General features: G+C 40.8%; 1 protein-coding gene across 4 annotated transcripts in view; it reads right to left on the bottom strand.

The window, feature by feature from the left end:
* Positions 1-27718, bottom strand: part of b4galnt4a (beta-1,4-N-acetyl-galactosaminyl transferase 4a) — a 157612-nt gene that overhangs the window by 34073 nt on the left and 95821 nt on the right. For all 4 annotated transcript variants that reach the window (XM_039807650.1, XM_039807653.1, XM_039807651.1 and 1 more), the window contains 4 exons: positions 23903-23998; positions 23172-23262; positions 22007-22107; positions 5916-5983 (listed from right to left, as the gene is read on the bottom strand). In XM_039807650.1, coding sequence (XP_039663584.1) covers positions 5916-5983; positions 22007-22107; positions 23172-23262; positions 23903-23998 — 356 coding nt within the window. The remainder of the gene's footprint in view (positions 1-5915; positions 5984-22006; positions 22108-23171; positions 23263-23902; positions 23999-27718) is intronic.

Raw genomic sequence — 27718 nt, forward strand, 5'->3', positions numbered from 1 at the left:
AATAACTGATGATTATTATTGCCGCACACATTTTTTTTTTTCTTCTGAAAATGTTATCTTGTTCTTTTCTGCACTGCTAATTTGCTCATTTCAATTCCATCCCATCTAATTTGAAGAATACCTTTTGTATGAATGCGGCAGCGATTAATCCCACTGCACACCCAATTTGCCAAGCTCAGGAGCACATCAGCTTTGCTATAAACAGGTCGAGTGTAATGGCGTGTGAGGGATTGATGTCGCGCAGTGCGGCAGAGGGAACATGTGGAAGATGACAAATAAACTGCCTTTGCTGTGGGAGGTTTCAATAAAGTCATCAGATGCAGAGATCAATTTCAAATGTCACGGTATTCAACAAACACATGCCCATTAATGCACAGAGGCGTGCATTTGCTAGCATGCAAAAAAAAAACTAAAACGTATGTGCGCATGTTGTCTCACGCACGTCCACACAGAAATATCAAACTACATTTTGCCTAATTACCTTAACCTAGACTTTCATGCTGTTTTTGACAAACTTCCCCTTAAGCATGCGATAGCTATGGAATAAAAACAGATCTGACTTTAGTCATTAGCTCCTTCTACCCATACAATCCCACAATCTGCTCAACCGTTTAATCTCTGGTACACAATATTTCATGACCTGACAGTGGAATCACAAATCACTTTACACATCAGGGTAGAAAATATTAAGATTTTGAGAGAAGGTAGCGACCAACAATTGTTGTGTGTAGCAGGGTGATAAATATCACTGTTGTATCAGATCTCATTGGGGTAGAGAGCGCACAGCGAAGGCATGTTCTCTGCAACAGCTCTCCTTGAATGTTTCCTTGTATTACTGCCCAAACTGTAGAAAACTATGCTGCAGTTTCTAAACAGATGCAAAGTACATCCATAAAACCGTATGCGTCACGCACACACACACACACACACACACACACACACACACACACACACACACACACACACACACACACACACACACACACACACACACACACACACAAACACACCCAGTCCTGCATTCAAATGTTTACTTGAGTACAACAGTATTAGCATCAAAATATACTTAAAAGTATATTATTTTATTGGATTATGATTACTGAATCATTGTTGTGTACAGCTGCTAAAGGTGGGGCTAATTTTTGTTACTTTATATGCTGCCTGGTAGCTTGTGAATTGAGGATCAACAAAGTCTTGTCTTAACCTATGACGATACTTCAGAATCATTTATTTGTCGATTATTCTTTGTGTTATTAATCTGTATCTGCAAAGTAACTATTGACCAAAGTTATCAAACAAATGTAGAGGAGTAAAACGCACAATATTTGCGGCTGTAGTGTTTGGAGCAGAGGTATAAAGTACGAGTACTTCACAATTGTACTTGAGTAAATGTATGTCATTACTTTCCGATACAAATTCCTCTGAACTGAACAACCTTTTTAATGTTCCTGCCATATTCTGCCTCCACGCTCCGTTACTCTGTTGTTGTCTTGCTATTGTCGGAGCATGCAAGGCGCTTGTCAGACAGGAGGAGAAAGTAGAAAAAAATTCAGCTGCCTCCTCCTCCTCCTCTCTCTCTTCTTCTTTTAGAAGTGTTTTCAACACTTCACTAGTTAATCTTTTGTCATCTCTCTGTGCTCCCTTGTAGTCTGGTGTGCCTTCTGTGCTAACCAGGCCCAGTTAATCCAACACACAGACAAACACAAATACTCGCCAACAGGTCCTGGCCAGCGTTCAGTCCCTTATGGCATTAATGGATTTTCATTCATTATATTAAGTGTGTGTTTGTGTGTGTGTGTGTGTGTGTGTGTGTGTGTGTGCCAGTGTGTAGCTTTGAAAGGGAGGCAGAATGTTCAATGTATGCATGGTTTTTAAAGCGCATTGAATATTTTCTTGTGGTTTAATGCATCTTAATAATCCCTCTCAGGATGATACATAAACCGTTATGAGGACACCTTGACACATGATGAGACATCGGAGCGATACAGTGAGTCAGTCTGAATTAACAGCAACGTCAAATTATTACGGTACTCAAATGAAAGAATATAAAGTATGCCATCAGACACATTTACTCAAGGTCTCCCATATCCTTTTTGTTGTCATAGTTTGAACTTGCGGTCTTTCTTGCATGATGCTGGGCACCGCTTTATTCACGTAACGCGACTACATGCGTGGCTGTATTGCACATGACGATGATGATGTGTATCAGTGGGCATGATTACAATGCCATTTTCATTTTAAAATATAGCAGTGGGTAAAACTCCACATGGACCATGTTTTGATATTAGGATTTAATTTGATACAGCACTTTTTATTTTTGCATAGTACTGTGAAGTTGTATCATCTATTTTGTTTATTTAGAACTCAAAGCTTCTGTAAAAAGAAAAGCTGTAGCACACATTAGACAAATGTCCCGTGGGATGCAAAGGATCAGGGACTTGGATCTGTGTGAGTGAGTGCGTATTTGAGTAAAATGTACTAAAACTAACATCAACTGGGGTTTCAAAGTTGGCACTTAAATCGCTCTAATATTCCACAAATTTAGCTCATATATATTACTCCTTAGTTCAGTCAGGATCGTGAAGTCATTAGCGCCACTCAGTTCATTAGCTGATTTTCCAGAGCGCCAACTGCACACCTACACTCACTGTCGCCATTTACACGCCTGCTTCACACATCCATTAATACTGCTACTGCTATTGCTGCAGTGCAACCCGATTCATGAGCAATTAAACTAGTAAACCATACTACTGTTTCTATGAAACATCAGGCATTTGAATGTATATTTCATCATCTGGTATGTTATCACGTGTGCACTCTTGTCCCGCTTTGGGTTTTTACTTTTGCCCTGCCGATATGAGATGGCTTTCTGATTGGTTGGACTCAATAGTACCATTTATCGACTTTAGGCAGAATTGTATCATGATGATATATTCTCCAGTGTCTGAGACACTCGTATTACTCTCCCTCTCCATTGTCACTGTGCTGGATTATATAACTGTAATATATAGGTTTGATATATTTTGTTACATATTATGCCATACTGTACACTGTTTTTGTAGTGTATTTGACAATCTACTTCATTCTGTCCTGTTATATTGCTGCAATAAAGCATATATTATATTCCTACCTTAATATGTTACTGATTTCCATCCATCCATCCATCCATCCATCCATCCAAGCATCCATCAATCCATTCTTCAATTATATTTATTATATTTATGTCACATCTCTATATTAATACAGACAAACATTAATTAGGGTTGGGCATCGTTTTGATTAAGATTTTTCCTTGCGATTACGGTTCTTATCAGTTCCCGATTCAGATTCTTTGAGGGGTGGAGTTAAAACGGGTCACATGTTTATTTCACAGATAAGAGGAAAATTATATTTTGATTCAATGGTGATTTGCAGTTTTACTGGGCTTCTTCAATGTAAAATAAAGTCACAATTTAGAGCACCGCTTACTGTGCTCCATGGCTGCAACACAACAAGCACCTGGAAGTACGGTGGCCGCTACGGAAAGCAAAAGTTGCGCGTGTTAAATTTGGAACCAATGGATGGATTCTAACAAAATTTTCCGATTCCAATAAAAACGCGGTTCTCGATGCCCAATCCTACAATTAATCATATCATCAGTCTGGTGTATACTGTTAACATAGACTTGCTGACTCTGCTGCTGTTGTATTATATCACATTACTGTCACTTTAAACATACCACTGTCACTTTACCTTGCATTTTTTCTCTCCATATGCTCTGTATAGTTTTATTTTTTTATTTTCATTATTTTTATATACCACTTTTCTATTCATCTGTTCTGTACTATTTCTGTCTTTGTGCTGCTGCAACAAGCGATTTTCCCCGTTGGGGATCAATAAAGGTTAATCTTATCTTGTATTATCAAATTATGTTATTGTCTTTGAGGCTTTTACACACACAAAAAAAAAAAAACAGTCTGGTGTTATATAGTGCATGACAGTGGATGACATTGCCAGCATATCGATATTATAGTTGAATCCTTATTAGGGGCCGGACAGCTCTGCTGCCTGACGCTCTTGTATTAGGGGATAGTATTATTCTTCTTCCTAACAGCAAATCTGCCTTTCCATGCATGAAAAATCCTCAAACTTTGCACATAGGTTCAGGCATATGCCTAACTTCCTAAACTGGCTTTGTGTCCTGATGGTGGCGCTACAGCAACCGTCTGAAATCGAGTAAAAATTCATAACAAATCAGTCACATGCTAGCACTTTAGCAACTTTTACCAAAATGTAGGCACAATTGAGCAGAAATGTTCAAATGCTTCGAGCTTGCAGGAATTTGTAAGTGCATCACTCTGAAAAAACTTAAATTAAACCTATCTCCGCTTACAGATTTTGCTTAATGGACACCAAAACTACTCCACCGCATCTTCAGACTGTTTTATCAAAAATTCTGCCTACAGTGCATCAACATGTTTTACTGAAAACAGTACTGTAAACAACTACTGTATATTCTCCCTAAATAAATCTCCAATATTCATAAAAAATAAATAACATGTTGATCTCATGATAGAAGTAGTGTGGTAAATTTATCTCAGAAACTGAATTTTTGACAATATTTTTTATTCTATCCACATGTAAGCTATTGCAGTCAATGGAAATAAAGGATCTTAGAACATCAGTTTTGTCAATTATGGAGCAATCAATCTTTGTAAAAAAAATAAAATTGCGGACCTCTCTGTTGTTTAGATGAAGTACACATTCACAGAATGTTGTTTTTATAACAATAAAATCTTTGACCCTAGTTTGAAATCTGCCTTTACATGCACACCGTGTGATTGCCTCAGTCACAGTGTAAAGTCTGATACCATATATGGTTTCTCACTTGGTAGGGTGATGCAGAATAAACATGCTAATGCCTACTCAGGCATTCTTCTTCCTCCTCCTCAAAATGCCCAGCCCCTACTCACAGCTGCTCAATTAATATTACCATACAGATCTAAACCATAGGACTAAGCCCCAGAAAGCAGTTTTGACCAGTTGTACTTGACTTGTCAGTCAACCATGATAAGAATGTTTCAGACTGACATTGTATCCATCACCCACAGCTCTCAACTTTTGAAAACAGTTTTTCTTTTTCTTTATTATGTGCGTTCATCATCCAACTCCGTTTAAAAGTACTAAAATATTCCGACCCTTCACTACAACCACCAATGGCTGTGTGTGTGTGTGTGTGTGTATAATTTGAGCCAGCACTCTACATCTTCATCCAATCAGGCAAATGCAGGAACCTCAAAGGAATAGAAGCACCACTATTTTGCTGCATAATCATATCAACTTAACAATGAGCAAACTGACTGCAGATCAGTGCTAATATGAAATGGGGCTTTTATGCGAGCAGCTCCCAGCAATTAGGGAGATAGATGTGTTAAATCTGAGAGGAGGGTAATACATTCTCATCTTACATTCAGAGAGAGAGAGAGAGAGAGAGAGAGAGAGAGAGAGAGAGAGAGGCCTTTCAACAGTTATGACCCTCCACCTGCTGAGAGCACTCTAGACATGTTAATTCACACATAGAGAAAAGTACACACATGCACAGAGAAGAGACACACAAGTGTCCAGTGAACACTTGAGCCATCAATTTCCTCCTGCATGTGAGCAGTAAAAGCCCTCTGAAGCAATTATGTTATAAAAGAGGCTATAGACTGACATGAATTGACTCTACACAGAGCATGATCGGTACAAACTGCTACTTAACAGGTAGAGAGACACTTTACAGGACCAGTCCTGTGAGAAACTCCACTGGTGGTGTGTATCTGTCAAGCTCACTGTTACTGTAGATGTTTGCAGGGCTTTGTTTTGGTCTCTGTACCAGTTTGAGAGTGAATTAACTGTGCCATTAAGAAATGTGTGTGGTTGTCACAGGTACTTACTGCACAGACTTGGAGGACTGGGACCTGAACTTGCTGAACTCGCCTGGAGCTGTCCACTCTGTACCCAGCTGCAACACACAAGACAGGAGGCACAGATCAGAGTGTGTGTGAGAGAAAGAGAGCGAGAGCAGTGGATAAAGGCAGCATGAGACATTTTGAAGCACAGTTTGCAAGTGAAGAGTATTTGTCCTGAAAAATCCATCTCAAAAATCAACTGTGTGAGATAAAAACACCACCTTATGATTTTTAGGCACTGATTATGACTATTTTGGAAGAGTCCTATTTGTAAATACGTTGTATTTCAAAAGTGGTCGTCAGCTCATTTTGAATCCAGAGGATGTATAGGTCGTTTCAAAAGGACGTTGCAAGATCCTGATCGCTTACCTGGTTATATGATAGCACAACAAGAGTAATTGGTAAACAAGATAATATGCCCAGGAAGAGTCAATCGGGAGGCTAGTTCTGATAGGCAAAATGAGCAAACAGATGAGAGCTATGGCTATAAACCGACAGAAAATCAGAAAGAGACATTCCCTGCCAATACAGAGTCTAAGAAGCCGGCTCATCGGGACTCTTGGGGCTCTTGTCTCAGCCCTGCGGACGAATCAGTGCCCATTCATTTCCTCAGCAAGCCAACGCGACTAATTAGGGCCCCTGCTGCTGATGATCCATTATGAAAGAATAAGGCTAAGATCACAGTGGGCATGCCTTTAATTGTTTGTGCTGGCCACACTTCTGGGTTTGGAACTGGTCAGAAAACATTGCGGGCGCGTGGTGTTAACACATCACAGGAGCCTTTCAACTTGTAAATAGCAGCGGACCCTCACTGCGGACACCACAATGTTTTCACAGAGTGCAGCGCACACAGTAACGCACACCTACAAGATAATGACGCACACACATATGAAATAGCAATTATACAATGGCACCTCTGAACTGGTTTGCTGGCATGAGAAGAGAGCCAGTATGGGAAGAAAACCTCAGAAAAGGCAGTAATGTCTGTTCAAAACCAACCAGGCCCCTGGCAGTGCTAAAGCCTCTGAGAGTCTCTGTGAAGCAGTTGGCTGGAGAGGAGGAGGACACAATGTGCACTACTATGTCTTCACTCTGAAGCCCACAGCACGCTGCTGCCGTAGTACATTTCCACACCAACAGTCTCTTCATGTATTCCTCCTCCGGCACAGCAAGAATGGTAGAAGTTAAATCTCTGGGAGAGAATATTTAAATGAAAAAAGTGAGTTAAGGTAGTAGATTAAGCTCACTCAGCTAAACTCAATTTACTAAGTTAACATTTAAGATGAAAACCTTCCTTTTAAACAATTGCAGAAAATTGCTTTGTGTAGATTTTTCAATGATAGTTATGTGAAGTGGAGTGGACAGCATGTTTCCCTCAAAAATGATGTGACGCTTACATGGTTTTAGGTAGGTTTTAAATTAGCGCTGACGGCTGGTAATTTCATAGTAAATGGTCTGTGGACAATAGTGTGCATCAGATGGTCTGTGAACCATCTGACATCAGACCGTGTTGATGAGCACTCCACTGATTTAGCATTGCACCTGTAACATTGTATATAGTTGATATAGGACATTCAAATGTGATATATTAGTAATGTAGCCTCGAGCCGCTAGCCTCAAGTACAAGTGAGAAGGTCTGGTAAGCTCACTTCTTTCTCCACACCCCCAGATTGGTGATATTGGTACTGTACACCAGCGTATACACTTGCGTTTGTTAGCCCAACTGCCCACTGCACTCGTCAGTCCCTCTCTTAAATGTCATGTGTGTTGGCTGGTATTGTATGTTAGTCGAAAACAATAATGTGGCTTAGTTTTAAAGCTGCTATGCTAAAGTCTGGCTTGTGAGTACGGCAACATTTGGTTTTTGGACACCAGTCAGTCAGCAAAACAATTATATCTGCTTACCAGCACTGCAACCTGTTATTAGGTAATTATCAGTCACAATCCTCCCAGTGCTTTCTTCTGTATCGTCTATGCTTGTTTGGGGGAAATAATACCGTTACTATTTAACTCCAAGACTGCTTTCAGTTTTCATTCGGTTTTGTTCAGCTCATCCTGACTGAGACAGGAAGGCTGAAGAAAGTTGTGCAGTAGAATCTCATTTAAGCTAGTATCTTCCTCAAAATAATTACCATCAAAATAAACTGTGTCACTGCAAAGAGCTGTTGGTTTCTGGAGAAGCAGCCAATCTTCAGTGAAAGTTGAATAACTTTGACAAATCATAGCTGAATGGAGTACGAACCTTAGGAGAACTTTAAAATCTTTCAAAGCAGGAAAAAAAAAAAAAAAAAGATGCAACTTTGCACTGAATATAAATGGGAAAACTTGCGAGACAATCTATAGTTACTGTACTTACATGTTTATATTCTTCTTGTGAGTGAATTGTTTTCTCTGGAAAGAGCTATTGTTCAGGGGTCTCATTTATAAAACTGTGTGTAGGATCCTTACTATAAGTGTACATACGGCCAAAAGCCCAAAATGGCGTACGAAAAAAAAAGTCAGATTTATAAAACCGTGTGTACCCGTGAAAGCAATGTTCCCTTTATAAATCAGATCTTACCTACAAGCGTGCGTACGTGGATCAGCCTCTTATCCCGCCCTGTACACGCCCATTTTTAACCATAAATAGTCAATGCAAAGCACCTCATGAATCAGGGACGGACTGGGGCTAAAAAACAGCCCTGGACTTTCTCTCAAATAGGCCCATCATCCGGCCATTTGCCCCTAGCCGTGCGCGACAGACACTAGCCAGGATGTCCTGATACTATGCCACAATACTGTAGCCTATCAGACAAGGTATTCATAGCAAGTAACATCTCAAATGATGGTTGTGTTTATTAATGAAGCCTCAGCCTTCAAATAAAAACTAAAAATGCACAATGCCATTACATCTGCATTGAAATTAAAATGCAAATAATGAAATGTCACTGGCTACAGAAACCCCAAATTACACAAACTTGTAAACAGTACAGAGTATTACTGACAACACTTTCAGAGATAAAGTAGGCTATTGCTGTACCTGAACATGGGGATTAGATATATTGTAGGCCTATACCAAAACTACACTGAGTGTTAGTTATAATATACTATAACTATTCAAATATAAATGTATATAACATGTGTTACTTTGTGTTAAAGAATTAGCATTGAATAACCTATTTAATATTTATTACACTTTTGATTCATATTAAGGCTGTGAAATGATGAAAATGACTAGGCCCTATCAATGTTGTCTGTGAAGCTTTCACAACCAACCACCAGGTCTTTGCCAGTTCCAAAATAGTAAACACAAATATGAAAGACAAGGAAAAACTGCACTCTGATGGAAGACAGACAGAAAGTGCAAGCTAGGATTTTTATGGTTAAACTTTTGGTTACATTTGGTGAATTATTTAGCCCCCTTCCCTGTTTGTTAGCATGTTTAGAGTGGTACCAATGCATGCCTGATGTTTTCCCGTTTAATTTAAGACCATAATCTTCATCCTAGCAGCAAAAGTGAGTTCACTACAACCTCTCATATACAACCAAGTTAAATCGCGGTCAACCCGCGATTCATTTCTAACGCGTTTAATGTTTCAAATTAACCTAACAGAAATTATTAAATACGTTAAGTTTGACAGCACTAAATGGCACGATCATTTTCATAATCATGACGCACATGCTCATGTTGAGCTGACAACATGCAATTCGCTAAGATAGGGATAAAGGCAGCCTATAGTGTTAACTGCTCCTGGCATTTACCAGTAATGCTGATGTGAAATTAACTCACGTCTAATGATGTAGGCCGACTCTTCTTCTTCAGTTTTATTTTTACACATAGCATGTAACTGATTGTATTTGCGCCCCCTGCTGTTGGCTGTTAATATCACTTTAATAAAAAATTTTTTTTTTGTGCCGACGGCCGTCGGTTGGACGGCCGTTCTGGACTTTTCCAGATCGCACAGATTGTCAGTCCGTCCCTGTCGTGATTGCTGATCAGTATGTTAATGACCCTGGCAGTTGTTCTTTCGTTACACCTAATCATGCCGAATCATGACGACTGGCGGAGAAAAAGCTAAAAAACTCTCAGACGCTCGGGAATTGCTGCCAGTGTAGGGAAACCGGATCTATAGACTACCTTTATTAATAATATCTTCCAAAACGGCAGGTATTACGGCAATCGGGGACATCTTCGATATACCAGACCTACTGTATATGATAAGATTTAACAGAACTATAAATTATATCCAAACAAGCCTTAGTGATAAAGGTGAAGATTATATATAATATTTATATAAAAAAAAAACACTTAGCCGTCTGACATTTCCCTCTGGAAACAGCCGGTTGGCCCCAGAATGGCGAGGACCTGTATTTGGACCGGGATGGCACGGTTCCGGCGCGTTGCCCTCTCTACTGGACACAATTCAGTACATATAGATCCAAGAGCGCAGCTTTAGGGAATTTAAATCGGCATATTAGCCAGTCATCGTCATGGACCCTGAAGTTTCTCTCCTGATTCTTCCATTGGGTGTTAGTCCTCCTGCAGGGCCAGCAGTGCCATCATGCAGCATTACGCAATTTTTATTAAAGATTTGAGTTGGATTTTACAAGGTGTTTATGGAACAAGTATCACTAAGTACAATCGTATTCAAAATAACAATCAGGATTTAATGTTAAAAAAAACTTGAAAAATATTAAGAGTAATCGTTTTTCCCATTTACTTTCTGCAGTCTGACTTCAGTTCACCACCTCACCATCTGCGTCGCCAATTCCTATTTTGTCTCCAAAATGTGCATACGCATGGCACAGAGTTTGCGTGGAGGACCGCACATTCTCCCGTCAAGTTAGTTTTTTATAAATCACATCCTTTGCGTGGGAAGTGGCGTACGCACATTTTCAGCCCCGTTTTGTGCGTACGCCACGTTTATAAATGAGACCCCAGATGAAGAAGAGAGTGATCACACAGCAAAAATCATGTTGTGTAGTGCTGGTTTTAAAGAAGTAAAACATTTTAAAAGTTTATTTTGAAATAAGAGGGAAACCCGCTGTGTACAGGCAGAAAACAATCTTTTAATTTGTTCCCAAAGCAAATGAAAATTCCGAGGAGAAAATCAACCACTGCGACAGCAAACAGAAATGATCTCAGCTTATTATAAGGTCAATTTCATGTTGAGATGGATATTAATTAGATACATTGTGATTCTGAGCAGTGCAATTCAAAAAGACCTAGACTTTCAACTTACACTGTGCCTGAACCAAGATATGTATAACACCCAGAGTATTCCCCTTTGAAGCTTGACTTCCTCATTCCTAATGTACATGTACATGTACCATGACTCTCGTTGCAAAATACAGGTGGCAAATGTTTATGATTCATGCAACACTTTTTCCCAGCACAATATACTGCATATGTTTTATAAGGTTCTGAATTCATACAGTACCTCATTAACATTTCTTGTATGTCCATCCATTTCCTTTCTTTTGAGAAAAGCTGTAAATTGAGGGTTTTAAAATATGTAGTTTCACACAAGGGAGCATTAGTGTCAAGGAGCATTTCACCTTCCAAAATTAAAGGTTGTTTTTCTCTTCTCTTCCTTGTCAGATGGTTAATCTGCTGTACGTGAACAATGGCAGGAGCAAAGCCTATAAAACACAGCGCACACACACACACACACACACACACACACACACAAAAACATGATTTCCCACTAAACAATGAGTCATGCTTATTGGAAGTACCATCTCCTCACCAGAGTAGGTGGGAGGTAAATCAGAAGGCAAGCAGCCAGGGAGTCATGAGGGACAACGCAAACAAACTTCTTCATATCACATATTAGAACACACACATTTGCATTTTTATGCAAATAAAGTTATATCGAATGAAAAATGCCTTATGGAAACAGTAAAATTCAATTGAATTTCATGAATATCGACAGAAAGTTGGTACATCTCATTGGATTTTATCTTAATCGATAAGCGGCTTATGTGATAAACACTGATGAAGACGTTATTTGCCGAATAAATAATGAATTGTGAAAGTTTTATTCATTCCTACCACGTATTTCCACTTTCTTTGCAGACATGGCTGGTGTCAACAGACAGATTAAAGTGGATGAAAGAGGAGACAATCTATTAAATTTAATTTCCGAGCGAAATATAACGGCTATTTACGCAAAAAGCATTGTTGTCTGGCATTTACGTGCGTCTGCATCTTCATGGCGATGTTTTGATAGTGTTGTTATTGTCTTATAGCTTGATATGTCACTATCAGCTGGCACATAAACACTATTACAACTTGTGCAATATTAATCATTTGTAGGTCGACGGCGCGATCCATTTTGGCTAGCAAACGTTCGCAAATGTTTGCTTGAATGTTGTGTGATTCAGTGCCAAAATGAATGGAAACACCTTAAAATGTCTCAAATCAATTCGATATACCAATTTGATCGCAAAGCAGTATGTGACATTATTACGCAGAGGTTTTTATTCGCTTTAAAGCCGTTGGATGGAAACACACTTTCACCGGCTTTATTCGCATGAATGTTTTTAGCGAACTTCAGATAATTCGATTGACAAGTGGATGGAAACATGGCTAGTGTCTTATTTTGTTTCTAATTTAGAAGTCTCCTCAGAGAAATAAGGCAGGAAACTTGGGGACCAAACTGAAAGTTGAAAAAACTACCCAGACATACACCAACCTTGCTCAAATGTGACCTCTTTCACACAGACACACACACACACACACACACACACACACACACACACACACACACACACACACACACACAGTGTCTCTGTGTGAACATCGCACACACATATGTAGGTACCTCGAGAAAACTCATTTCAGATGGCCACTGGCCCACTGAAGGATGAAACACAAAACAGAGTAAAAAAAATATAAGAAATATGAGTGTAATGGAGCTAGAGAGACATTTCTCCACTCTCTATGAACTCCTCCTCTTCAATATCTTCTTTTCTGTCATATGAAAAGAGAAAAAGTAATAGAAAACCAGCTGACCTGTGATATAACTTCAAAGTGTTTTCTTTCTCTTATTCTGCATTCATTCATGTTAGCAGAAAACAAACAAAAAACAGGAAACCTGACTTTTGGAGAAATGGTTGAGAGAAGAATGGTAACATTCTTCTTGTTAGAATTATGGCCACACTCCACTTAGCTGTGTCTGTGCCATGACCCCTGGCATTGTACATGGTGGCTCCCTACAACACCCGACTGAAACAGACCCATTATTTGTTTTTAGGTACACCTGTCACCTGCTATACATGTATCAAAGTACAATGTCCTCAGTGAGGTTTTTTGTTGGACGCAGACAGTATATATATATTATTATTTTATTATATTATATAGTATATATATATTATTAGGAACACCCTACTAAGACAGAAAAAACCAAATGTATGCTCTTCACGGGTCCTCGGAATAGACCACTGAATGTTCCCTCAGTGATTACTCTTGACAAACGTGAAATACAGATTGTTACAACTTATAAGTATCTTGGTATTGTAATTGATGATTGCCTATCATTTAAGCCTCATGTCCACTGTCTAGTGAGAAAGTTGAGGCTAAAATTGGGTTTTATTTTCGAAATAAGCTGTGCTTTTCTTTTAATGTTAAAAAACGGTTAGTGGCATCCACTTTTTTATCTGTGCTGGACTATGGTGATATATTATATATGCATTCATCTGTTCAATGCCTTCATATGATTGACGCAGCCTATCATGCATCGTTGAGATTTATTACTAATTGTAAAGCTCGCACCCACCACTGTGAGCTGTACTCTCGTGTAGGGTGGTCTGCTCTGGCCACACGGAGGCTTTGTCATTGGTACACATTTATATATAAGGCTATTCTTGGTGTGCTTCCATCCTATTTATGTTCACTTCTTATGAAAAAAAGTGCTGGTCATTATTCTCTCCGTTCTCAGGCTGCTGTCTTGCTTTCTGTCCCACATGTCAGTACTGAGCTGGGTAAAAAGGCCTTTGTTTATTCTGCTCCCTTTACATGGAATTTGCTGCAGAACAACTTAAAACTTAGTAAATTGATTCCTTTGAGTTTTTTTAAGTTAAGAATGAGGTGTTTTGAGTTGAACTCCCTCACTTGTCAATGTTTTTAATTGTTATTTCCTTGTAAGTGCATAATTGGCTTTCAAACTGTTTCTATTAATGTCTTTATTTTCATGTTTTTTTTTGTGTCTTTGTACGTATGTGATGTGATGTAATTCAGCTGCCTATCTTGGCCAGGTCTCCCTTGCAAAAGAGATTTTTAATCTCAATGGGCTTCTCCTGGTTAAATAAAGGATAAATAAAAAAAATAAAAAATAAAAGACCGTGTTTGACCCCCTTTCGCCTTCAGAACTGCCTTAATTCTTCGTGGCATTGATTCAACAAGGTGCTGGAAGCATTCTTTAGAAATGTTGGCCCATATTGAGAGGATAGCATCTTGCAGTTGATGGAGATTTGTGGGATGCACACCCAGGGCACGAAGCTCCCATTCCACAACATTCCAAAGATGTTCTATTGGGTTGAGATCAGGTGACTGGGGGCATTTTAGTACAGTGAACTCTTAGGATAATGCACCATGTAACATGACAAATTTGTCATGTTACATGGTGCATTATCCTGCTGGAAGTAGCCATCAGAGGATGGGTACATGGTGTTCATAAAAGGATGGACATGGTCAGAAACAATGCTCAGGTAGGCTGTGGCATTTAAACGATGCCCAATTGGTACTAAGGGGCATAAAGTGTGCCAAGAAAACATCCCCCACACCATTAGACCACCACCAGCAGCCTCATTCTGTTTACGCCAAATTCTGACTCTACTATCTGAATGTCTCAACAGAAATTGAGACTCATCAGACCAGGCAACATTTTTCCAGTCTTCAACTGTTCAATTTTGGTGAGCTTGTGCAAATTGTAGCCTCATTTTCCTATTTTTAGTGGAGATGAGTGGTACCCGGTGGGGTCTTCTGCTGGTGTAGCCCATCCGCCTCAAGGTTGTGCGTGTTGTGGCTTTACAAATGCTTTGCTGCATACCTCGGTTGTAACAAGTGGTTATTTGAGTCAAAGCTGATCTTCTATCTGTTGGAATCACTCGGCCCATTCTCCTCTGACCTCTAGCATCAACAAGGCATTTTCGCCCACAGGACTGCAGCATACTGGATGTTTTTACTTTTTCAGAGCATTTTTTGTAAACCCAAGAAATGTTTGTTTGTGAAAATTCCAGTAACTGAGCAGATTGTGAAATACTCAGACCAGCCCGTCTGGCACCAACAACCATGCCACGCTCAAAGTTGCTTAGATCACCTTTCTTTCCCATTCTGACATTCATTTTGGAGTTCAGGAGATTGTCTAGAGCTGGACGACTAAATACATTGAATCTGCTGCCATGTGATTGGTTGATTAGATAATTGCATTAATGAGAAATCTTACAGGTGTTCCTAATAATCCTTTAGGTGAGTGTATATTTATTGATATATAACATTTGTGTGAAGCAAAAAACTTTAACAATATTAACGAAGGATTATACGCTTTCACTCTTTTAAGGACTAAAACTATTTATTATACTGTACCTGTCCATGCACCACTCAACTCAAACAATCCCTACCTACAGTATCACTAATCAGCCCATTTGCAAACATGAACGACATGTCATGGCAGGAAAAGCACAGGTGTGACTCATTAATAATTAAGGTGTTTTGAGGGCCCTATTATTGTGCATTCTGGCTCATTGTTAGGTTCACTCATCCACTTTAGTGGCACAGAGTTATAATCAATGTCATTAATTCCACTTGTGTTGTTTCTGCTATGATGAGTCATAATGTCTGTGAGTGAGACTATTGACCCTGCTACTTTATGATTTAGAGGAGTGCTGATAAATCACTCACACTGAACAGCACTCACAAGTTCAAGCCCTAAAACATGTGCCACTGACTAGATTACTAAGGAGAAAAAAAGTAAGAAAGTATTCCAAAATTACGTATGCATGCACAATATTCAAAAGGAAACCGGACTATTATAACTGACTTTGAGGCTCCAGAAAAGCATACTGACTGCAACACTTTGATCTGGGTACAGACCACAGAGAGTGCTGTCAGTGACCTGATTGCAATTAACTTCATTTGAAAAGCAAAGCAAAGCAGGTGCACTCCGGCGTGGCAGTAGCTCAGTCAGTAGGGAGTTGGGGTTGGGAACCGCTGGTTCAAGTCCCCATACGGACCAAAGTATGGTGGTGGACTGCTAGCTGGAGAGGAGCCAGTTCACCTCCTGGGCACTGCCAAGGTGCTCTTGAGCAAGGCACCGAACCCCCAACTGCTCGGGTTGCCTTCCCGTGGGCAGCTCCCTCACTCTGACATCTCTCCATTAGTGCATGTATGGTACTGAGCATGTGTGTGTAATTCAGGCCTGTGTGTAATGTGTGTAATAACAACAGAGTGAAAACATTGTAAGTTCCCCTTGTGGGATTAATAAAGTATACATTATTATTATTATGGTCAACAACAATCTTTGTTTTGATTATTGTGACCTGTGGGTCTCATTTAGCAGAAATACTTGGTGCCTTCAAGTAAGATCATGTTTACGGTGTTCATGAGACAAATCCATTAGAATGAAGTGTAGGGTTTTAAAATGGTGTTTATCCCTCCTTCGAGGCAGTCATTGATTTTCATTAATTTTAGTCTGGCATAAAAATCAACCTGCAGATACTTCAAACTGGCTCGAGTCTAATAATCCATCACAATTATCCGTATGTCTGTTTGTATTGTCGTCAAAGTTACATTATCAATGGGTGGTTATACAGCTGTTAAGAGTTTTTTGAAACAACCGTTCTAGCCACATTAATGTAACTGCAACAAGAATAAAAGCAGACATTGACATGCTGCTCGCTATGATGGATTGCCCATCTCAAGCAGGTTTCAAATTTTAATCTTGGGGGCATCCATTTTGTTTGTTTTGTTTATGTCTTTCCAAATAGATTACGAGATGCATGGAGGTTGGAAATTTCCACTTGGAACTTTAATAAAGAATGGAACTCATTATATGCTTGTCATGGTTTTAAATCCAAAATGTGCTATTTATTATTTTTAGACGGATGTTGTTACCTGGCAATAAAGTATTTGAAAGATACCAGAACAGGCATTTTTTTACAGCAGTCATTTTGATTTGTCGTAGTAGGTACGGCACAGGCGTTACTAATAACATTAACGATGGCTTCGTTCTATTCAAGTGTCCCAGGAAGACATGACAGCGAGCCAGCACGCACAATGGGACCCTGCAACCGATGCAACAAAATGTAATTCAGCCATCCTTTATTTTATTATTTACCCCTGTGCTTTTCTTTCTCTGACATGTCAAAATGTCTTTAGTGGAGAAGGCCTAGGACAGTTGAGTGCCTTAGTGTTCGGTACTAAGCTATGTTGTTACTGTAGAGACAGTCCTGTCTGTCTGAGAATGAGCAGCTACTGTTGCTGTCGAGTCTCATATTGATTACACTTCCCTGACCCAGTTTCCCGTGTGTCTTTTTGTATCTGCTTTTTGAACCAGACAAAATGGGTATCATATCACATATGACATACATCAGTGCCCGCATGTGTCTGCACAAACACACAGACATGACCACTACACCGGTGCACGAACACACACAAACTCGTATAGCTCTCTCGATATCAGACAAGCCCTGGTCTCGTTCTGTGGGAAGCTCTGCGGGAGCTGTCGGGACATTCTGATTGAAGGAAAATCTCATTACAGATTAACTGCGAGCAAAGAAAAAAATATGATTAATGCCAAGACGGGACAATGGATGATCCTCACTCACATTAAGTACATTCGTATGCGCACAGATAATGTCCCAGCAGGACTGAGGAGAGTGATCTTATTAGAATCCCCCCCCTCTCTCCTCCAACACACTGACCACAGCAAGCTGGTATGTGTAAGGAGCTAAGTAGTCTATATCCACGACGTTCCACGACGATTGCTCTAGTGCTGCCGGAAATTTCGCCGTATCACGCTCTTTTTGCCCGGATGTCGGTTTCCTTCCGCTTTCTTTGTGTTGGAATTTTAAACTCCGGTGGATTAATGGGGACTATGGTTGACTGCTCCTCAGATCTCTGCAGGGTAAATTGAGATTAGATAGACTATCTGTCTAATCTGAGTTTTCTGTTGCATCACTAAAACAACATTTGAACATGCACATGTTCCACCAAAACATTTTCCTTCCCGAGGCTATTTTGCAGTGGCAAAATAGCCGCCCCAAGACGATTGTGATTGGTTTAAAGAAATGCCAATAAACCGGAGAATGTTTTTCTCCCATGCCGGAATGCTGTGTGGACTAGCCAGTCCACACAGCACACCCTCCACAGGGCTGTAGAGGAAGGTCTGGCAAAGCGAGACTAGGAGGTGAGAAGAGGAACCACCACGGAAAAAAGGTTTATTTGGTCTTTCTATGTCTACATAAACAGTGTGTGGTTTTTTTTTGTGTATATGTGTGTGAGAAAGACAGAAATGGACCTCCGTAGATGGCGTCATCTTTTCATCAAGATGTCCTGCGGGGAATCCGGTACACCATTCGAAGCTAGCGACGAAATGCTGACAGGGGTCTCCACGGAAACGCCACGGAACTGCTACAGCTCCCTGCTTCTCCTATCACAGCTAAATGTCTCATGGCAGCACATTCCATATATAGCCAGTTCTCTATCAAGGATGACACTCCTGTGACATAAAGTAACAATCCTATATGATACTATGTGTATTTTAAGAGCAGTGAGTCAGGTCATGAATAGAGCAGGGATTGCAGTCAAGCCATTAGTATGAGCAAGGATAAGAAACTATGCACCTCATCAGACACTGACATGGCGTACACTCTAATGATTTAAAACTGCGTAGGTTTCTTCCAGCAAGGTTTCTACACAAACATTGTGCTATGGGGTCCAATTTGACTCATTGCTTATGAAATTTAGATACTTTCTCCTTAGGTTTTTGGAATAACTCCAACAGCTGCCAAAGCATAAAACACCTTATGAATCTTTTAAGGATATTTTCCCAAGCCATTGAAGTTTCCAGTTCTGAACTAAAAAAACCACACACACACACACACACACACACACACACACACACACACACACACACACACACACACACACACACACAGCAGCAACTCACTCAATTAAATGAGATCCCGCTCACATCCTAGTCCATGCTGCGTTCAAGTCATTGTTCCCGGTGATCTTTATTACATTTACATATATAAATGTATGCATTTAGAACATAGAGACAAGTGACAAGTGAGACTGAACAAGCCCTGACTTTTTCTCACTATATATTTTTTCTCTCTTACGTAAAGAGAGACACAGCAAATGTGCCAGTTTGTGTTTTCTAAAGGCCCAGACACACCGACCAGACAGCCGACCGTCGGCAGAAAAGACAGTTGGACTGATCAGTCTCCCCTAGTTGGTCAAAAAAGTGCCTCGGAACACACCAAAGCGACGAGACGTAATACGTCTCCATAACAGCAGGCGCCGCTAATCTGTATTGTCACCCAAAAATTAAAACCGGCAGCTGATTGGACGAACGCGTCACGTGGGTCTGGTTTCTCCGGAAATTCAAAGACAGACTGTCATGGCGGCTTGTTCAGAATACGATCTCATATTTGTACTAAAATAGTTCACTGAAACATGTTTCTGAAAGCATTTTAAGCGAGAAATAGGCCATGCGGTTGCTGAATCTGTCTTCATTTCAGATCGACAAAGGTCAGTTTAAAAGATTTTCGTCTGATTTTGAGAGACTCTAGTCACGCTCATTCCGCTCCCGGGTTAGCACTCTACCAATCAGATGGGTCATTTGAGTCCGACTGCCGGCAGTGCCCGCCCCGCCGATTATACATGTCAAATTGGCCTAAATGAAGGCCGACGGCCCCTCGGACGGACGACGGCACACACCAAACAGACTCGTGTCACTGACCTCGCCGACAGCCGATTGTCGATTGTACACAGCTTGTGTGTAGTAGGCTTAATACTCCAACACACAGGTGGGTAAAGTGTAATGTGTTCACCTAATTACTATATATATTGTTGAAGCTGATGTATAAATGATTAAATCAGCAAGCCCCGCAGGTCTTGAGTGAGTGCATAGTTGCTCTCAGGGCTGTGGGTTCAAGGACTAGAGGAGCTCAGAACGGGAACTGTCAGATCCCAAAATGTAGTACTTCATTTGGACAATCAGCTTTCTCTGTACAAGGCACAAAAGCTTGGAATTGTTTACCCACTGAACTGAAAGGAGAGTCAAACTGGGTCCTTTTCAAACACAAACTTAAAGACTCTTTAATCAGAGGTCAAAAATGTGACCCCTGACTGTCGGCTTCGTTGTTATTGTGTTATACTGTATCATTATGTTTATTTTAACTATGTATTGTTGAACTTTATGTAAAGGCCCACTAGGGACTGACATTGAGAATTAGCTTCGGCTAAAATGTTGTAGTATGTAACATGAGTTTATGTAACATACTTGTCCCTATTCAAATAAACTTAAAAAAACAAACAAAAACAAACAAACCGATTACCTATAATTATCTATTTTTTTATTAAAAGCTTCAAGTTATTAGGAGAATTTAAACAGCACAAAAAAAGGGAAGAAAAGTTTTAGACTTTAAGCTTAAGGTCTTTAAAAGCAGGCTTGGCAGTAAGCCATCTTTTCAGATTAGCAGATGAGCAATTGCATTACCTCCTTTGGGCAAAAACATTATCATACTGTATATGAAACACAAGTTGTGTTAAAATGTAAATAATATTTCAGGTCCTAAATCCCTCCCCAAAAAAGAAAGAAAAGTAATGGCGTGTTGCTTCTCTTTTCCCCCTAAACTCATGCAGACAGATGGGTCACATAATGAGGAACAGAGTGATAGTGCGTCTCTGAAGACAGGGGAGGCAGCGAGGCCTGTCTGCCAGCCAGTGGCAGAACGTGTGATCCCTGGCCATAGCATTGCTCCCCTGCCATTACCTTGATGATATTTCTCCACTGCTAAATGTCACATCAATATTCGCGGCCAGCTAATTAATCTCATCTGGTGACATCTCACATCCTGCTGGAATACAGATAGCTCCATCGCTGAAAGTCTGCTCTTAACACGTATTTGCCCATGACACTCAAATGGTGTAGTTCAAAACGCTGTTCAACCTCATGCATCCTTTCCTTCTTAAAAATGTAAGGTTTCACCGAGAAAACTTTATTAGGAAAGGCAGTAGCAGCACAGCTTGACTTCAATTCAATTGTGGGCAGAGGGTGGATGGGAAAAGGAAACGATTATTCATATGATGTTTTACAAGAGGATTTGAGTCTCCTGTATTCCAAGCTGCGTGTTGGAGGTGTTGTTGATGTGTTGATAGCCTCAGTGTTAAGATGGTGACATGAGGTGAGCGGATGATTACTAAAGACGAACAAATCACTCAGTGTTCCTCCTGTTGCTGCAAGGTTGGGCACTGGCAGAATAAAACGCTTCTGTTGTTGACTGGTGAGGACCCGCTGTTCTTACTAACGGCAAATGTCTCAGCATGGATTTCAGATCATAGCATTATTAGTCTAATAGCTTTAGACCCTCACAATCCCATTAATGACTAAACTTATCCAATCTGTTGTGTGCGTGATTTTATATGAAAGGAAGGGAAGGGAATCCATTAAATGCCATTTGGAGCTATGAGTCACTCTCAGCCTAAATCTCTTATCTTATAATAAAGTCACTATGAAGTCTAATGATAAGGGTTTGGTTTCCCTGCACATATCGGGCTGTGGAAGTGCTTTCCCAGAGGTATATATTATACTAAGTGTTTTTTGCTCTTTAAGTCATGGCATTGATGAGTTTGAAACTAGTTATGCCCTAGGGGGTTTAGTTTATTCCTGCAGTAAAAGCTTGTTGCTAGGCAATATTAGTTAAAGCCAGGGACTGTACATGGAAACGTGTACTTAGAGAATTTGCTGAGAATCACAAAGCATAAAAATGCTGAGACCATGTTGGTTTTTTATCAAAGTTATTCTCTTTCTCTCTCTGTGGTACAGATATTATGCAAGAATTCTTCACAGCTGGGTGCTGCTTACCTGTCCTACGTAGACCAGCAGTCTGGCGTTGAGAGGGCTCTCATCAGGACTCAGCCAGAGCTCAGAGTTATCATCAGACGATACAGAGAACTGGAAATCACCTGGAGGGAAAAAAACATGATCCAAGATCAAAAGAAGATATGGATGATTCTTAGGTGTGAAAAAAGGACCTAACATTTCATGCCCAGACTGCCTCTGGCAGTGGTCAGACATGACACATTTGGCCACAGTGATATCAAAAGTGTTACTGCAACTGAATTTCCAATCCATATGGAACACCTATGTGAATTGTGCACGGATCCTTTTAAACCAGAAGGAGCACGAAAAGCAAACGAGCAGCCAGTAGAGTTAGGTAATTAAGGCCATCTTTAAGTATAAAAGTGGATAATCAGGATTCTTACTACATCATTGAACAAGTTATATAGTACTATAGCTGCATAAAACTACTTTCCCTTCAAGCTGTTACCAGGGAGGCTTTCTTAAGTGTGACTTTGCAGTTGTTTGTCATCCTTTTAAAGACTGAGATGACGAAATGTGTGGCAAACAGTACCGTAGTTGGTGTGTAGGAATTCTTCAAGTAGACACATTATAAACTAAATACTGAATGTAAATATTACCTGGTGCAATCTCAGTATAATTCACATGTGAAATATACTTGTATCTGACTGAATCAGAATGATAAAGCAGCAACTGTATTTTCAAGGACACACTGGAATCTGGAAAACCTCTGAGCATTTCTACGCGGCTAACTCAATCAATCTACGATAGCGTGTAAAAGGTTGCGTGTGGCAGTGTGAGGTGAAAGGCACTTGTTAGAGTGCTCATCAGAATCCTGAATATAGTGTGACCTTTGAGCCATCGGCTGGAGAGCGCCATAGCACCAGAAAAAAGAGCTACATAAGAGACTGAAATGAACGGTAATCTAATTAATAACTTTATTTTCGGCATTTGTGTAAGGGCACTTGGGTGTTAAGGCTTTTCAGTTCCCATAGCAACTAGGCTCAAGGGTATTCAGCCCTAATAAAAATGTGAATATCCACCATATTAGTGGCTCTCAAAAGCTTGGATTAAGAGAGCTGTGGTAATTGTTTACTCTTATAAAGGACACATGCTCCAAGGCCCTCAGCTTTAGTGGAGGGGCTCGCTAATAAGATGAATAAGTTACCATCTCTGTAAGGGTGAAGGAAGCCAAATATTCTCAGGCCATAGTTCTTCCACTTCGGAGCAACTGCCAGCTTCCTCAGTGTGGTTCTGGCCTGCAGTGAGAAACAGGATTACATTCAGATTATAGATGCAGCAGTTGTTGCATTAACAAATTAACAAATAAACTTCGACAGACTTTTCTTTTTTATATGAGTGAACCCTATCCACGTCTGCACTGCCATAAAAGAAGAATGCTGTTTCCATGTCTTCTACATTAATCATGGTGAGGATGACTGGAGGCTTTTGATTGGGAGATAGCCTAAGTCTTTTAGCACGATATCATAGTTAAGTGCATATCTGAGACCCATTTACAGGGTTTCTGTTTTAAAATGAGTCAGTTTAAAACAAATAAAAAGTCTGCCAGAGAATAGTCACGGAACTAGTGTTAGCTTAATTAGGTAGCTGGCAACAGTCAATCAAATCCTCTAGTGACAATGACATTTCAGCTAGAAATTAAAATCCTGCTTCGGTCTACCTCGGTTTCAAGATAACGACCCATTGTATTAAAGGTTACAATATATGTCTAGTGGTAAATCTGCCACTGTTATCATTGTTAAACTGCATATGTGCCGTACAAGAACGGAGACCCTGACAGGTGTAGAAACAGTAACTAAGTGGGTAGACGCTTTGCAGACGGTCAATTTAATGCACCTTTAATGTTAATACATTACGCCCACAGTCTGTAATACTTACATGAGGGTAGAGAGGGAAGTGCAGGTTCTTTCTGAGTTGGGCTATAGAGGAGCCACACCAGTCCTCAAACACATGCAGGTTGGCCTGTCCTTTATACTGCCAACACACAATCACACACAGAGAGGAAAGAGGTTAGTGCACGCAGCAACAAGAGCATCACATTTTCTATTAAATAGGAAGGTTATGCTTCAGTACTTGAGCTGGAGCTCCCATATTGACAGCAAAATTGCCATTTGCACTGGTTTCAGTAAATTTACTTTTAAACAGAAATGTTTATTATTTCTGATAGCTCTCCACCGCGCAGGAGAAATCAATCCTTGGTGAAACGTGAATGCAGCGTCAAGTTTCCAGTGTTCTCACTGCTGTCCTGAATAAGAGAAGGTTGACAGAGTGCTTATCAGGAGTATTGAGCGGGGACGGGGGGGTGGTGGTGAACTGAGTGTAAACTGAGAATGTCTGGAGCAGTTTGTCGGAGCTCATCCACTGCCCATAGTCTGACATTTGTCTGAATTACACAGGGAAATCACGGGACACAAAAAGGACAGATGGTGAAACCAGTCTGCCTATATAGTGTCCTCACTCACTCACACACACACACACACACACACACACACACACACACACAGGTCTGGACATATATGAGAACAGATGACTCGCTGATGACGCTGCTTTGGAAGTGGAGTATTATAGTGGAGTATATAGACAACTAAAACTTTTCACATCCTTACACACACAGGACAAACAAACAAATGTTGTGGTTTAAAAAGTGAGATGCACACCAGGTGGTGTAATTTCCTCAACACAAGACTGTTATTGTTACACACCAATCATTAAAGGGTAGCATGAGGCTTAGAGATGCGACTACGTGTACGGATGCATGGTTACACAATCGCACACAAAGCCAACACTTGCACATATGCACAATGCATCTTATGTGTCGGGCCTTAGGGGGGTTGTCTCAGTGATTTAATGACCGGAAAACTCCAACTTTCCATACTGGATGATCAACTAACTGTACCAACACAAATCCCCATACTGTACGCACATATGGCTTGGTTTAATGCGTGAAAGCAGCCCCAGCAGGCTGCTGCTGTAATGCCGCCACAGATATTTAGAACATCACACAGAACTTGAGAAGGAAGCTGACTCTCATCAAATGACTATTTGACCATGCAGTGGGGTTCCCTGGATGGATCAAAGTGAAAGCTGGCTGGATGAAGGTAGCCGTTCTGTGTGTAAAGTAGCTGCTAGCTAGCTCTAGCCAACAAGTGTCAAACCAATAAATCAGGAGAGTGACCTTGTGACAACAACAAAAAACACACATCCTGTTGCGCTTTGATCAGAGGGATTAGAGGGGTGAGACAGGAAAGCCTTTTATGGTAAACATTTCTACATGTCTGCATTTAAAGGAGAAAGACGTTGATGGAAGGTGTCGTGCTCGTTCAGTATCATACAGGCATTCTAACAGATGGCCTGACTCAATGTGGTCCTTTTTTATTTATCTCTCGGGTCTGTACGGTCAAGTAAGTGCCCTGCACACTGACAGCAGCGTGGCAATTACAGCTCATGCATAAACCATGATACATTTTCGTTGAGCAACAAACAGTCAACAAACATGTCAGTCCAAAGCAGTGGGACTCCTGATTTTAGTTCTTAGATTTTCATGTGCACATCATTTCTTTCTTTCCAGCTGCAGAAAGATTGATCCTACTGAAAAACAGAGAGAGAAGAGAAAGAGACAGGGATTTGAGGGGTCAACGGAATTCAATCAGAGAAAAACTGGGGGGTCAGAAAGATGTCTGATGTTTAAAAAGGGAGTGGTAGACAGGGGGAGGCGTAGCGAGGTTAGAGAGATTTAGCAGACGGGACTAGTTCCTGTGTAAATATGCCTTATGTAAAGCTTTTAATAGATTTCCTGTTGGCTTTAAAAGCAAACCTTTTTTGGCCTGGCCTCTTGTCAAATAGCAATAAGAGGCTAAAAGTCTCTAATTGTTCACACACGCATATCGCTGTGCAGCCCTGGAGAGGCCACATGCTGTAAAGTCGGCTTTGTGCTGGGAGATGCTTGTGTATAATTGGTTCCGTTTTCTGGGTGACAGCGCTGCAAGAGGTCTGTCTGTGCTCTGGCCTTAGCAGGATGTGGAATGGGGAAAGAGGAAAGTTATTTTTTCTTCATCCTTAAACTCACCGTGTTATCCCTTTGCTTCCCTGACTGCTGAACTTTCCCTCGCTCCTGTTATGTCATTTGGATTTTTCCCTGTGAGTGCTGCCTCTGTCTCCTATAAAACCTAACGTTGTCCCCTCCTCCGTCTGACCTCTCTATTTCTGCCTCTCCATCCGTCCATCTCTGTCCGCGTGCTGCCAAATGCTGTCCATTTCTCTTCTCTCGGTCTTTGGTTTGCCTGAGCTCAGCTGTCGGCTGTCCCTGTGCTTTCTGTCTCGTTTTTTTGTATCCCTCCTGATTCCTTCTTTTGGAGCATGAGATAAATGAATGTTCGGATGGTGAATGAATGAACAACACACAGCACAGCAACACAACCCCTTTTTTTCCTTTTGAGTCTGACCATCTCAGCGCCACCTTTCCCTTTTCTTTTTTGGCTTTCCATCATTAGACTCACACACACACTGTCTGTTAACGTTACCGAAAAAAAATAGGTGTTCGATGGCTTTACGCCTCCTTGGGGAGGAGCCGCTCACTGGTCCCCCTATGTTTCTGAAAATCCTAGACATGGTTGTGACCGTTAGTGCTTTCTATTTAGCCTGCGTTTGTATTGAAATAAGAGGCTGCTGCGGCCCCCGTACGGGTTGAGCAGAGGCTGCACAGTTTGACCAGCGGGCAGCGGATGGTGTTGCTAAGAACTTGCAATGTCTAACTATTATCAGACCGGCCCTCGCGGCCTCGAAACACTACCGGCCCACCGGGAGAAGTCCCGACTCTCCCGATTGCCACTCCGCCACTGGGCACAGCTGCAAGAGAAGAGCCCAAGCCCAGCTCAGCTGTCAAAGTATAATTGAGCAAGACACCAAACCCTGCTCTGCCACCATCGGTGTGTGTTTGTGCATGTGTATTTAAATGAGCATTTTGTCACGCTCAGTAAGGGCAGTCTACAGCGATTGCCACTGGTGAATACACCTTAACATTATTCCTCTCATTAGACTTTAAATGCATCTTAAATGTATACCATGTGCAGTGTACTGTACTGCATATAATTTACGAATTGAACCTGTACACAGGCAGCATTAGCTGATGAGGTCTCAGGTCAAAACATTGTCATTTGTTTATAATAAATATAATTTCACATCATTTTTCAATTTGTCCGTCTCTCTTAAGTCAGAATCATGTTGTCCTAACCTGTCATCTTTATCTTCATCCACCTTTTCCTTACTCTCATCACACTCCAGAGGTAGCAACTGTTCTATATAGTCTTAAGCCGCCTACACATGATCTGCGGTAAAACCGCTCCGTGCTGGCTGTGCCGTTGTTTTTTTTTTTTTTTATTAGGAGAGCGGTGGAGACAACTCGCAGGACGCGCGCTACCCTTGGCACTGCGCTCAAAGTTCAAATTATTTCAACTTTGATCTCTTTGCGGCTGACCTTTCAAGGCGCAACCAATGAAAGGACGTAGCCAGAAAGAATGATGACGTATACCTGCGCTGTGCTTTGTCTCTGCCTGCACTATGCTCTGCACCCTACCTCATGGTTTTACCTCTGATCATGCGTAGGCGGCTTTAAGCTACCACAGTATAAAAGCAACAGAGCACCTACAGCTCAGGCTGCAATCAAATAGGAGGGGAGGAAAAGGAGATGGAAGGAAG

The sequence above is a fragment of the Perca fluviatilis genome, chromosome 8 (assembly GCF_010015445.1).
Source record: "Perca fluviatilis chromosome 8, GENO_Pfluv_1.0, whole genome shotgun sequence".
Lineage (NCBI taxonomy): Eukaryota > Metazoa > Chordata > Actinopteri > Perciformes > Percidae > Perca > Perca fluviatilis.